Source organism: Thunnus albacares, chromosome 12, assembly GCF_914725855.1.
Source record: "Thunnus albacares chromosome 12, fThuAlb1.1, whole genome shotgun sequence".
NCBI lineage: Eukaryota > Metazoa > Chordata > Actinopteri > Scombriformes > Scombridae > Thunnus > Thunnus albacares.
The window spans coordinates 21,099,076-21,112,992 of record NC_058117.1 but is presented as its reverse complement, the minus strand read 5'-3'; the positions used below and the strand labels follow the sequence as shown (position 1 = coordinate 21,112,992).

The window sequence follows — 13,917 nt, the reverse complement described above, 5'->3', positions numbered from 1 at the left end:
CATGATAAGATTTATATCGAGAGATCAGTATAAGATTTTAAAAAAAGACAAGAAGAAAGTGGGAGCATATGTTTGATAGAGTGAATAAAATTACTTTTGTTTGACTTTATTTGAAAACATCTCAGCTCAGGCACTGGCTTGATAAATGATTTTAATCAGTTTGTAACTGTTATTTAAAGAGACACAATGTCTGTCTCAAATATGAAAAATTATCTGCGAATCCAAAATGATTTCCAAGGGATATGACAACTCTGAGATGCGGAAGTATAATAATACAGGCTTTGAACTGATTAATCTGGTTGGATTTTTTCCTTTAAATGTTGGGTAGACAGTTTAATGTGAAGCTACACTTTAAGTAGCCTACATTTTGGTTTCTGAATTTCAAACTTCATGTTCAGAAATAAAATAATGCACAGCCTAATGATGTATTATAGTGATGCATATTAAATAAATACTTGATTATGGAAGACTATAGGTGAAAGAAAGAAAGAAAGAAAAGAAAGAAAAAGAAAGAAAAAGAAAGAGTTTCTGTCACTGTGTCTCCTTAAACGCATCTGAAAAATAAATAAAAACAAAGAATAAATAAAAACACTGTATAATAAAAAAAAAAGTTGGCTATGCTGTAAACACAAAGGGCACTTTTCGTGCCAAGCCTCCCCGGGACTGGTCATCGCTCCCTGCAGGAGTTTCATCCAGACGGAGGAGGGACGCTCTCTTCGTGTCATATTCAAGTGCAGCCGGAAATATTTAATTACAGATAAACATGTGTGTCACACAGCAAAAATATTTAAACCATAGACAGGCTATAAATTATTAACAGTCCGTAGTTTAAACATACCAATCAGGATAGAAAGGTACCCAGATTTAGAGGCTATGAGAGCAATAACTTCTGTGATACAGATATATTTATATATTTTATTGTGTGTTGCTGTAACCTATATCCACAAATTCAGACTCATGTTATGTTAAATTAATATTGATATAAAATTTATTTTTAAATGCTATTTTTGTTGTCTGCATGAACTATTAATAAGGTAATAAGGTCCTTCTTTCTTGTCTTTCATCATTTACATGTCTGTTCCACGTTTGTTTTTGTTTTTTCGTGTTGTTTCTCTCTCGTCATTGTAGTACTGCAGCATAAACTAGCTCTCCCATCTCTAAAACTAATAATAATTAAAAAAACACCCCACATGTTTTTGCTTTTATTACTGGTCAGGTTTGTTATTACTTCCGAACCAAAGCACTTGAATGCACAATATATCTTCAGGGGTTTTACAATGTCCGAGCTCAGGTTTGTGAAACTGAATGCAGCACTTTACCCACACGAAAAGCTGGAGTTGGTACAGCCGGAATTTAAACAAAGGATATATTTAACTTTTTGTAGATTTTATCAACGGTATCCTGTTTTATACGAATTATAAAAATGCATGAAACGGTGAATATTGATATTTTACCGTGATACATTTATACATTTCTGTTTGATGCTAAGTTATGCGCCACCCTAAGCATTCCGGTAATGGACTCGTCCGTCGTTAGGCCTTTGCAGTAGGGAGTTGTTTGGCGGACCCCGCAAGTTTTTCTTTACTTTACGTATTATTTTTGTTTGCTCAAAGAGCGGTAATTTCTTCATTTTTAGTATCACTTGCCTCGTTGTTTAGTCGCCGTGTCGACGGACTACAAAAATAGAGTATTTTGGGCGTGGTACACAACTAGAGAGCCGAAGAAGGAAGGAAGGAAGGAAGGAAGGAAAGCATCGGTGAGTCGGACTGACCGCGGCTGAGCTTATGATGCCGACGTTGCGGGACAGCACCATGTCCCACCCCGGCGAGAATTCCCACCAAGTCCGGGTGAAAGCGTATTATAAAGGGTAAGAAATCACTGTTTCTCTCAACGTGCCATGTATGTTGTTAATAAGCCCGCTAGTGTCGGTTTTAGACTCGGAAATGTAGCTAACCAGAAGGCTAACAGTTGCTAGCTCAGCTAACGGCTTGCTAATGTTGGGTACCCAGCTTTAGGTAAACTTGACAAGGCAGTCAGACAGGTGAAACTGTCCAGACGCGTTGGCGGGTCCGCAGGAAAGCTCTCCGTGTTCACACTGTTTAATAAATGTGTCAGCTAGACAGAGAAGTTGTCAAGTGGTGTAAAATCGGTCAGAATTAGCTGTCGATCGTGTTTAAAAGCTAAACTGTGATACAGTTGTACAAGCTTTGGAGCTAATAGTTGCTATTAGTTCCACTGTGTGTCACTGGGAGATGATAAAAGGTCCAGTTTCATTTAGTTAACAGATAAACTGTTGTGTTGTTATTGACTGACTAATACTCATTTCCTGCTGGCAGTCTTGACTGTAAGGAATGCGCAATCACAACATCTTAATTGATACTATCATGTTAAGAATGGGTTTGCAGTTTTTCAAGTCTCTCTTAAATCAACAGCCAGGTGCCCAAATAAACATTGAAAGACATTTTTCTTGTTGTAATCATTCCTCCTGTTCATACTGACTATGAAAAGATCCCTTCATAATACACTCACAATGTAAGTGATTAGGGCCAAAAACCACAGTCCTTCTGTGCTAAAATGTATTTAAAAGTTTATCTGAAGCTAACATGAAACTTCAGCCATCCAAATTAGTCAAATCAAGTAGATAAATTTCAACTTTACAGTCTTTTCAGTGCCAAAGTCCCTTTATATGTTACTATACTTCCACTGCAGCTCAACAAGGAAACACAGAGAGGGAATTTAATGCCAGTAAGACTGTAAATGTGGCAGATATCAACCTTATATGACTAACTCAGACTGCTGAAGCCTCATATAAGCTTCAGATAAACTTTTAAATGCATTCTTGCACAAAATGACTGTGTGGACACACTGTGGATTTTGGCCCCCATCACTTAAATTGATAACACATTTGAAGGGGATCTTTTAATAGCCAGTATGAACAGGAGGAATGATTACAGCGAGGAAAACCTCTTTCAGTGTTCTTATGGACACCTGACTGTTGTTTTAAGCTCACTTGTTGTGAACCTGTCCTTTAAGGCATCTTGGATTATCACCCCAAGTTGTGTTGTTGATGTTCCTCATGTTGGACTATCTGACAATCTGAGATCAATCTGAGCTGGTGTTGTTAAGTATTTCAGACATACTTATGAAGTGTGACAACAAAACTGTGTATCACAATTAACAATACTTAAACAAACTCTCAGAATGTAGTTACAGTGTTGTGTCCCAATTGATTTGTTTACCTTCTTCTGAATTCAACCTGAGCCCTATCTGTAACTACAGATTATTTTCATAACAAATTAATGAGTTAGAAGCTGGGACTAGCAAATGTTTTACATTTTGCCTCATTAAAATATTCAATTATTGAAAAAAAATGCTGATTAATTTTCTAATTGATTATTCAGCTAATTGGTTAAGCTCTAGCCTCACCATAAGTGCTATGGGAAACACTATTTGAGGGGAAACAATCAATTATAAACAACAAAACCGATGCACTCTCCATCCCTGATCCTGTCAAGTATGAGGAGACGCCAGTGCTTTGAGTTTTTGTTTCACCAAATGACAGTCTGTGATTCTCCTCCATCCCGGTAGCGGCAGTTCAGCTGTTTTCGTTTCGTATTTGTGATGGAAATCATCGGTTACCCAGGTGTTTCCATGACACTCCCTGCCCTACTGTCTCTGTTTGATGGAGCCAGTGATTGGAGCGTAGCCAAGACTTGAAAAACGTGTAGTGCAAGTCATCTCCACCGGACCTGTTGTATTTCTCAGCAGCTCTTTGACACACCTTAGAAACACTGCGATGTGTTATGATCATTAGGTGTCATGTCACAGAACAAAGTATCAGAAGTATTTATGAGGTTGACGCTGAGGAATGTCAGCTATGTTGCCAAAGAAGGAATGGTCTCATTACGGGTGCATTAAGCTAGGACGTTATCAGTGTTGTTATGGTTTCCCTGCGGAGGTCACGAGTGGGAGATTGAAGGGTTAGTAATGCACTCGACTGATAAACTAGATTGGTACTGACCTAATTTAACAGATCAGGTATCGGCCAGATATGACGGATAAACGCTGTGTATTAATTGTAACAACACAACTTTTAATAAACCCTCTGAAACACTATAATTAAAATGTGCACAAGCCTAAAGAAATGTAGGTGTGTGAGTGTATCCACTTATGGTGAAGAAGTGATATCAACATGTTATGCTGTTACGCAAACTATTTTGGTGATGAAATAATCATTTTTTAGTCTTTTTTTTTTTTTTTTTTTTAAGAAAAATGTGCAAATCTTCTGTTTCCAGCTTCTCAAATGTGAATATTTTCTGGATTATTTACTCTTCTATGACAGTAAACTGAATATATTTGGGTCGTGGACTGTTAGACATTTGAGGTCATCATCTTGGACTTTGGGAAACAAGGAACAACAAGGAAATAATTGACAGATTAATCAATAGTGAGAATAATCGTTAGTTGCAGCGCTACTCTCTGCCATCAAGGCCTGAGAGTCTGCAGCTTTCCTCTATCATCCAAACACTACAGCAGCTGATTTCACTGATTGGCTCCATTACTGCGTTTCAGAGAGTTAATCAATGAAATCAGCTGATGGAGTGATTTGTTTTAAAACCTCCTTAAAGCCTTTAAAAAAAACCCATCCAGTTAGCAAAATTAAATCAGTCTCTTTCAGTCTCTCCTGCTCTGTGATAGTGTCTCAGATTATCTGTTTTTCAGCATCTCTCTTGAGTCCATTCTTTACAATTTGCATGTCTGTTGTCGGTCAGCGCCAGGCAGCGGCAGACTGGTGTCAGCCTGTAGCAGTCTCAGCCTGTCACTGGCTCCTCTTCATTTTGCTCTCATACAGACTGACGGTCAATAGAGGAGCAAACGCACTGACCACATGACTAGTAACTGACAGTGATGCTGATAATGTACTGTGTAGTTGACACAATGCAAATCCCAATTTACAGTGCAGTGATTTTTAGTAGTTTTTGTGTAATGCTGTATATAGACTACTACTTACTAATACTTCAAAAGTATAGTTCACTGTCTTTTGTAGCTAAAATCTGTCTTGTATTTAGGATTTAGGATTTTTAGTTTTTCTTGATTTCTTACAGTGTAACCTTGTATAATTAATAGAGATGTGTTTTTTTTGTTGTTTTTACTAAATCTGATTGTTTCAATCATACTTTTTCTACATAATACAGCTGCTCAGTGCACATACATCCCACTGTAGGCATACATTAGAGTTAATAAAGCTATTTGTACATTTGATAGTTAAATAGCTCTCCTTCAAGAAAATAAACGGTATCGCCTACACCAGCTTTCCCTTGACGATCTGTTTTGTTTAGTATCCTGCAGTGTTTTGTGTGTTTCAAGTGTTTTAAAAGAGGTCAACAAGGCAATTTTGACAGCTGACAAACAGAGAAGCAAAACAGATCAAGCTTTAAATTGCAGCTATAATTCATAAAAACAAATGGCCAGTACCTTTCCTCTTTTAACCCAGACTAAACAGGATTTTCCAACAGAGTGCTTGCATGTTCTCTGTTTGATGAGTTGCTGAGGGTTTTTTTTTCAAAATTTTTGTGTGGGCTTAGGACAGCAATTTTTGAACACTTTCCTCTGTCTGTGTTTAAAAGTCAGCTTATTTTAGTGCTTTACCGGCTAGTCATAGAGATGTGAAATGTTTTCATCAACCTCTTTCTAAAGGAAAAGTGAACATACAGCCCAGAATTATAGCCTACAAGAAGCTAAGCTGTGTATAGATCATTATTTTAGAGAAAAAACATTTCTGTATATCACTGCCAGTGTGTCACCATGTCAGGCCAGAAAAATATTATTTTGAAGAGTTGCCAACGACGACTAACACAACGCTTCTTATGTGCCAGATCTACTTCAGGATTCCTGTTTAAGGCATGTTGTTTGGCAGGAAACTGGGATTACACCGGCTCGACAGAGCAGTTCAGTTCACTTATTTTCCTTTTTTTTTTTTTTTTTTTTTTGTAAGGAGTTGCTCTTCTTTTTCAAAGACTCTGCCATCACTGCATCACCGCTCCAAGGCTGGGCTTTGTTTAAAATACGGGAAGCGTTCCTTGTCTTGCCATTTACTTTAGCTCTGAAAGCCCCTCAAGCACTGAGCCACAAAGTCATCCACCTCCCACCCACCCATCCACCAACACACATCTGCACTCATGATTGCAGCTAACAGGTTTGAATATCACTGATTCTCAGCTGCCGCTAACATGCACGTAATGTGTTGTCTGTGCCGCTGCGTCGACCCATCCTGAAGGTTGTGTGTAATAGGGATGCAACGATTATAGATTCTGATGGTACGATTATAGTCTGGGGATAAATCACAGTTTCACGATTATTATGCATTAATTTATTTCACGATACTATAGATTGATAAAATCATCAATGAGCATGTTTTGTTTTGAAGAGGGCTGAACTGCAGCAGTACCAGAGGCAGATTGAGGCTAAAAATGAATAAGAAAAATGAAAATAAATAAACCATGTCAAGATGAATTTCAACTGGACATTGCTGCAATGACTTTAATTGATTTATAATATTTCGTATTTTTAATTATTATTATTATTAATATAAGATTAAGAGGAACTTTATTGATTCCTCAGGGGAAAATATTACTAATGTAGGTAATAAACTGAAGTGTTTTTATTACGAACTGTCATTCATGCCTATTTTTTAAATTCATTTTTAATCATTTAGTTTAATAATTAATCTAATTTTACATGCAGCATGAGAAAATCCCGTCCATTATTGTTTTTTTTTTTTTTTTTGCAGTTTTAGTAAAAATGAAAAAGAAATTGAGAACATCTCTTATGCAGGTGTTATTAATCACTGAAATGCAATTAATTAGAGCCCATGATATAGTGCTGGTGCTGCAAGATCCTCATGTTAACTTAATCTTTTGCTCCTAACATACTGTATTTACCTGCCGTACCGAGTGTTTATTTAAAACAGATGGAAGGAAGCAACAGGATTTTAATGGTTGCGCTGAAGCCGTGGAGGGGATTACACGTCGTTTCATTTATAAACGGTGCAATGCTCCTTTTCCTGCTTTGTTGCTGTTCGTTTACGTTGCGCTGAAAGCCCAACTCTTAGCTAGTTTGTTGATTGTAAGCGACATGTTTATATTTACTTACCTACCAACTCAATGTTTCCTTAAGTGCCACTAAAGTAATGTTTGTTTGTTTTTTTAACTTAGTTATTACTTTATTTATACGTTTATTACCTTCACTTGTGTGTGTGTATAGCTGGAGTTTGATCTCGAAGATGTTGCATTAAGTTTGAGGTGTTGGATCCTTCAGCAGCGACTTTTCTTTGGCAAGTTTTATAAACTGGAGATCCGTCTTCTTGAACAACCCCCCGTCCATTCTTTATGTATCTAAAATGCTCCCACACTGACCACTTAAGGTGTTTTTTTTGGTGGATACGCTTCAGTGTTGGGTCCCTCAGCTATCGCCAGAACTCTTCTCATCTTCTTTAGCTAATGTGGCTCCTCTCAAACACAAATAAGGGGAGTCGCTCTTGTGACAGCACGTGTAACTTTGCGTACCTGAAGTTGTTTCAGCATTTTAAACTGGTGCACCAGGTTTGTTTTGTCGCAGTCTGCCGGTTGACCTATGGACTTTTTTTGTCTAGTTTTGTTTAATTTTCATCATAGTACAACTGTTGTTTCATTAAAAAATAACAAACCATCATGTCCCTGTAAGGTTACAAAACCGTGACATTTTAAAGGGCAGTTAATAGTGAAATCGGTTAATCGCTGCATCCCTAGTGTGTAATGCAGCTCAAGCGGTTGCTTTCATGTGTCTGTCTGTCGTTACGAGTGACCTTGTCCCCGGGCTCGGCGGGAGTGTGTTTGGTTGGTGCTATTGTGCTGCAAGGAGAGAGGCTCCCTCCTGCTCAGCACCACAGGTGGGCCGTGTTGCCTGGAGACCAGAGCATCCGACAGTATGTTTCATTCACCCTGACCTTACTGTGGGAGGAGTGGGAGAGTCAGGGTGTTTTGTTTTTTGTTTTTTTCAGGGCGTTGGGTGTCTCCGTCCAGGTGGCTGTTTTAGTAACATCACCCTCTGCTTGAGCATTACTGTATTTGTTTGAGTGTGTTTTTCTTCCGAATCGTGTTGGCATACTGTGAGTCTGGTTCTCTGAGCATGTGCACGTGGGTTGTGTGAAGGTGTTTTGGGGTGGGGTGGGGTGGGGGGGGGGGGCATACCCATGCGTGGCAGCCGTGACAGAGAGATGGATGGTCCTAGGTGCTCATAGAAGCCCAGAGAGGCACCCTGACCTCTCTTCCTGCTTGAGCGCTCACCAGTGACGAATGGCTTCATGCTGGGCAGATGGGGCTGCAGAGTCCTACTCACGGCAGTTAAGACGCCAGGGGCACGGGCCAGCAGTCCCCTCCTCCTCCTCCTCCTCCTCTCTCTCCCCTTCCTCCTTTTTAATTTAGCTGTACTGTAGGACGGCACACAACAGAGGAATGCCAGGTCTGTGTGGAATGCCATTTCCTCCCTGTTACTCACCACTGATGAGCTCCCAGATGCTCACTGCGCAATCCTTCTGCCTTAGTCACTCTGAGGAATCCCACAGATCAGCTTCCTTTGTCTCTCACAGGTCCCTACTTTTTGTTCATGTTTTCAAGTCCCTTTAAAAAATGAATCTATTGGCTACTGCTGAGTTATTAATGGGTTTAAAAAATTGATTTTTCCCAGATCAGAAGAAGCAGCACAGACGTCTTCTGACAAGTTACAGAATTGCTGGCCTGTTAATCAGCCCACCAAACGGGGAAATACTTTCAAATGGGGAAATTCATTTAAGTTCACTTCATTTATTCATTCATCGTTCAGTCATTATTTAGTTTTGTGTCTACACATTATGCATGTGTGCGCCTACTTTCGGTGGTGCTGTGATTACAAAAGAAGGAATGATTATGTTTTGATAAATTCTTTGTATAAAATATCAAAAAGTTGTTAAAAATGCCCATCTCAAGTTCTGAGAGCCCTAGGTGACATCTTTTATTTAAATGTCTTTGTTTTTTTTTCAGACTAACAGTCCAAAAGATATTCCTTTTTTTTAAATTATAGATGACATTTGAGAAGCTGAAACCAGCAAATATTTGGCATTTTGGTTGATTAAAAACCTTCACTCATCGTTTCAGATCCACTATCTGCAATTAAAAAGCTAAAACCTACAATTAAAAAAAAAAAATAAATGGGTGGAAGCGTTTTCCTGCCCTACTTTTCACATATTTTTATCACTTAGTAGTCTCTTCCAGTTTCCTGTGACTGCTGTAGCCATTAGCTGAGCTTGTATGTGTGTCACGGAGGATGTTGTTTAAGGCACCGGAGACGTGGCTAAACTTTAACTACAGTGTAGACGCCCAGTGTTTAATGAACACCCACAGATCAGGTCAAGTTACACGTGACACAGTTAAAGTCACCTGCTGGCATTAATGCGCTGTCTGGATCCTCTATAGACGCAGTGTGGGAACTATAATGTGTGTGTGTGTGTGTGTGTGTGTTTGTATGTGTGTCATACACTCTCTATCTTTTGATGTTATCAGGGCTTTATAGGAGGAAGTGGAGCTGCCATGCTGGTCCTAGAGGAGAGATCAGACTGTAGGAGTGTAGTTGCCAGAGTGGTGGCACGCAGTCTTTTCCTCCTCTCCTCCCCTCCTCCCCCCCTCCCCCTCACAGGCAATGATTAACACCAGCAGGATGGAGGAAGAGGGTGAGAAAATACAGACAGGGTGGGAAGAGGAGGAAGAGGAGGAGGCATCAGTCTGAGCTTTGCGTCGCTTTATTCTTGCTTGAACACTTTATTCATTCTTCATGTGTGATTTTCAGTCCAGACAATTTAATACCTCTGAGGAGGCAGCGTTATCATGAGCCATGATGACTTTAGATGCCCTAGATTGATGACAAACTTAGATTTCAGCCAATAAATCCGGTGTTTCCCCTAGGATGTTTTTTCAGCGGCGGCGCTGTTGTGTGCGTGCAGAGCCCATGACGCCACGACCCGTATTTACGCACCTGCAGTGGAATGACTTAAAAATAGCTTAGATCTGTTCCTGATAGGTTTATCCATGTCCACAGAGTCATGTGTGTGTTAATTTACAGGAGCTTTTTACACCAGAAGGGCTCTGGAGGTCCAGATAAGTGTCATTGTAATAAATGTTAAAAAAATTAAAGGCCTCAATGCAGTCGGGGGGGTTTGGAGGTTCTCCCCCCAAAAAATGTGATATTATTTGACTAAAAAGTGTACATTTTCACATCATTTTGGACCATTATATTACAATATTAATAAAAAAGCAATACACATAGTTTTTCGCAGTACAGCTAGCAAGAGGAAAAGTGAAATAAATATGCTCACTGATGAAGTAAGCACTATGTCCTGAAGTTATCCTTAATCAGAACAGGATAAGAATTGATTTATATTTTAAATATAACTAAATATTGTTTCTAGAGTAGCAACAGTAGTGTTTACCTCAGCAAAGTCACTTTTTAAACTTAATAATATCTCACTGGAAACAAATCTAAAACGTCAATAAAATAAATAATACGTCTGACATCAAAATACTGAGTAAAGTTAAGAAAGAATGAAGAACACAAACATCAGTCATTCCTCCTGTCCTCTCTCCTCCTCCCTCTGCTGTTGCCTGCAGGTCCCACTGGTAGAGGGCGGCGGGGGGGGGGGGGGGCTGTCGTCTCATGTTTTATCGCACTTACAGTAACGAGCGTAGTCGTCGTCAATTCTTTTACTTCACCTGGTTCACTGTCTTCATCACGGCCTCTCTGCTCTGCTGTCCACTCTGTGTGTGTGTGTGTGTGTGTGTGTGTGTGTGCGTGCGTGCGCATACATACATGATACCAGTTCCCATTCTTTCACCACCAGCTCCAGTCAGCTGCTCAAAGCAGAGAAAGTGCGCGCTTTTTCCGTTCGTCGTGATTATTATGTACCATGTGGCGTTCATCATTCAGCAGCGCCGCCGTTGAAAGCATAAAGGGCAAACACTGAAATTACAATTTAGTTTTATTTGTGTTCATTCGCTGCCGGAAAGGACCGACCTGACATTGACCTTACACACTCCTTCACTGTCCTTGGACTTGTACAGCAGATGTCCTGGAAAGTGTGTGTTGTTTACTCTTGTGTGTCTGGTTTTTATCATCCTGCTATAAAGCTCTCAAGTTAATGAAAAACTGGATCCATGTCTGATAATGGCAGTAAAGGGTGTAAGAGGTCTATGTCCTTGCAGGTTGCTTCTGGCTGGTGAGACGACTTTTACACGTTACGCCGTCTTTACTTTCCTTTTTACTCCCGTCCTCTTGCCGTACTCCCCTTGTTTTCGCCCATTCTGTCACTCCCATTCGTTCCAGTCCCCACACATATAGACGCCTGAGCTCAGACCACTGTCGCCTGAAGACCTGTAAAAGCTTATGCGTGTAACATCCGCACCACCCACCCACCCCCCCCCCCATCTTTGGGTTGTAAACACCACCGAGGCTGGCCAGAGGGCTGGGACTAGGCGAGACATCAATTCTAACGCTGCCACGAACTGACGAGGAGCAGATGATCCCATCCACGGGGAGAGATGCTCCCGGTCACCCACCACTACCCTCTTTATGCCATGTCTCACTATAACGTACGAGTGTTTATGTTTGTGTGTGAAGAAGCAGGGAATGATGTATGAAGCTCGATGGCTGAACTTGTGCTTGTCGGATAAGAGCATTAAGTTTTCTGACTGCTTTCCAGGGAAGTGATGAAGCGCAGCGGTGGACAGTGAGCTTTAACCGCTGCGGTACAACACAACCACGACCGCATTCGCCTGTGACTCATTCGGTTTTAGTTTGTGGCTCTCTCCGTCAGGCCTGAATTCCTGAATAGGATCAATCCGGAGTTCATGAATGGTTGGTGTCATGAACACGTCTGCACAAATTTGTCTAAAACTTAAGCATTCAAGTTAACTCTGATAAGTTATTCTATGTTCTTAACACAACGCTCAGAGACCCAACTCTTCAAATAAGTTATTTTACAAGCATGTAAGGAGCCGAGCTCGTAAGATTTGCAGCGGAACACCTTGTATACGATGTTATTTAATAATTAATTTAATAGTGTGGGTGTGCGCCCAGCTCTACTCTCCATCTCTCTGCCTCCCTCACTTTTTTGCAGTATTTCTTGCTTTTTTTTTTTTTTTTTTTTTCTCACACCCACAATTGTGCTGTACAGATGAATGCGCACACAAATGTGACAGACTGCAAGACTGTGACTCACACAGCAGCTTTTTGGAAAAAGGACTCTCTCTCTCTCTCTCAAATCTCTTTGCTCTCTCCAATCAAAGGTCTGGTGTTCTCCGGAGTTTTCCTTTGAGCACATCATTAAAAGAGAGACGGAGGTGTAATAGTTGTAGACAGTGGTTTTAATGTAAAGTGCTGAAATGACCAGTCAGTTCATCAGCTGGTCAGTTATTAAATAAAAATACCAAATATTCTCTGGTTCCAGCTTCTAAAACGTGTGGATTTGCGTCTTTCTCCGTTTAATATAATTGTAAATTGAATATCTTTAAGTTTTGGACTAACAAGTGATCACTTTGGGCTTGTGTTTTGCATTTTTGACTGTTTTCTCACATTTTGTAGAATAATTAGTAATGGAAATATTAAGCTGTTGCAGTTGTAATAATATTTAATTAGTATGTCTGGGTGTTTTTGGAGTATATAGTAATAAATTAAAAAATATTCACTACTTGTAAAATTTCAGATATGTTGGTGTGTGTTTTTTTTTAACATTTCTAATTGAATTTGTTTCTTTAACATTAATACAGACGGTGCTGCACTAATTGGTGGTAAATATGTTTTTGTTTATTTGCACTTGGCCTGCAACGTAATCCCTAGGGATGTACGGATCCAACTTTTTTTCTCTCCTGATATCATTTCTGATATCTCAACTCAGCGTATCTGCCAGTACGAAGCAGTGATCTGATGCCAGTGCTTTCTTTTACCCAAATTTTAAATCTGTACCCCTCACTGCCTGGAAGTCAGTAAAATGTTTTTTATGAAGAGTAAAATGAGGCCAAGGTTTGCTGTGGGACTAAAAACTGAGTGGGTGTTTCGTTTTGACTCAATAAACGTGACTGATGATGGAAACACTGAATTGTGAAATGACAATGAAAAAGTATTTAATGTATCAATCAAATCATGGCCCACTACGATTAATAAAATCAGCTCCATTACAATCCTGCATATCGGATCAGTGCATCCAAAGTTATCACATAAATCTTATTTGTCTTCTCTGCAGGGACATCATGATCACCCACTTTGAACCGTCCATCTCGTTCGAGGGCCTGTACGGGGAGGTGAGAGACATGTGCTCGATGGACAACGACCAGCTCTTCACCATGAAGTGGATCGATGAGGAAGGTACGTCTCCTCTGCTCTTCTCATCACCTCTCTTTGTGTCTCTCCATCTGTACTTCAGGAGGAGACCAGCCAGAGACGCTGGTGTTTTGTCAAAAATCCACCTGTCTTATTAAACAAAAGTCAAGTTGATGACATCATCTAGTATATTAAACAAACGTAGATGCCACCGGCTGAATTCGCCGCATTTGCCGGTTCCATGTGTTAACATTAACACATGTTCACACCGCCTGTCACTTGACTATAAGCCTCAGTCTTTTCTTGTCACTCAAGAAAGTGTACATCACCCCCCCACCCACCCCCTACCACCCACCCCCACCCAATTCCTTGTTGTCAGCCAGTTAGTCAGGCAGCAGTAATAGTGTCATAGGAAAGATGGAGCCGTCAGATCACTCCGCTCAGGATAAGGTCAGCCTGCCCAAACTCATTAGACTCAGATCAGCTCCTGCTGGTAGCCACCCACATACAATCACTGGAGTCATTAGCCTGTCTGAG

The 13,917-nt window shown here is 40.2% G+C and overlaps 1 protein-coding gene across 1 annotated transcript in view; it reads left to right on the top strand.

The window, feature by feature from the left end:
- Positions 1 to 1,514: 1,514 nt before the first annotated feature.
- Positions 1,515 to 13,917, top strand: part of prkci (protein kinase C, iota) — a 32,316-nt gene continuing 19,913 nt past the window's right edge. Inside the window, exons 1-2 of the mRNA XM_044368531.1 lie at positions 1,515 to 1,867; positions 13,304 to 13,425. Coding sequence (XP_044224466.1) covers positions 1,785 to 1,867; positions 13,304 to 13,425 — 205 coding nt within the window. The 5' untranslated portion in view covers positions 1,515 to 1,784. The remainder of the gene's footprint in view (positions 1,868 to 13,303; positions 13,426 to 13,917) is intronic.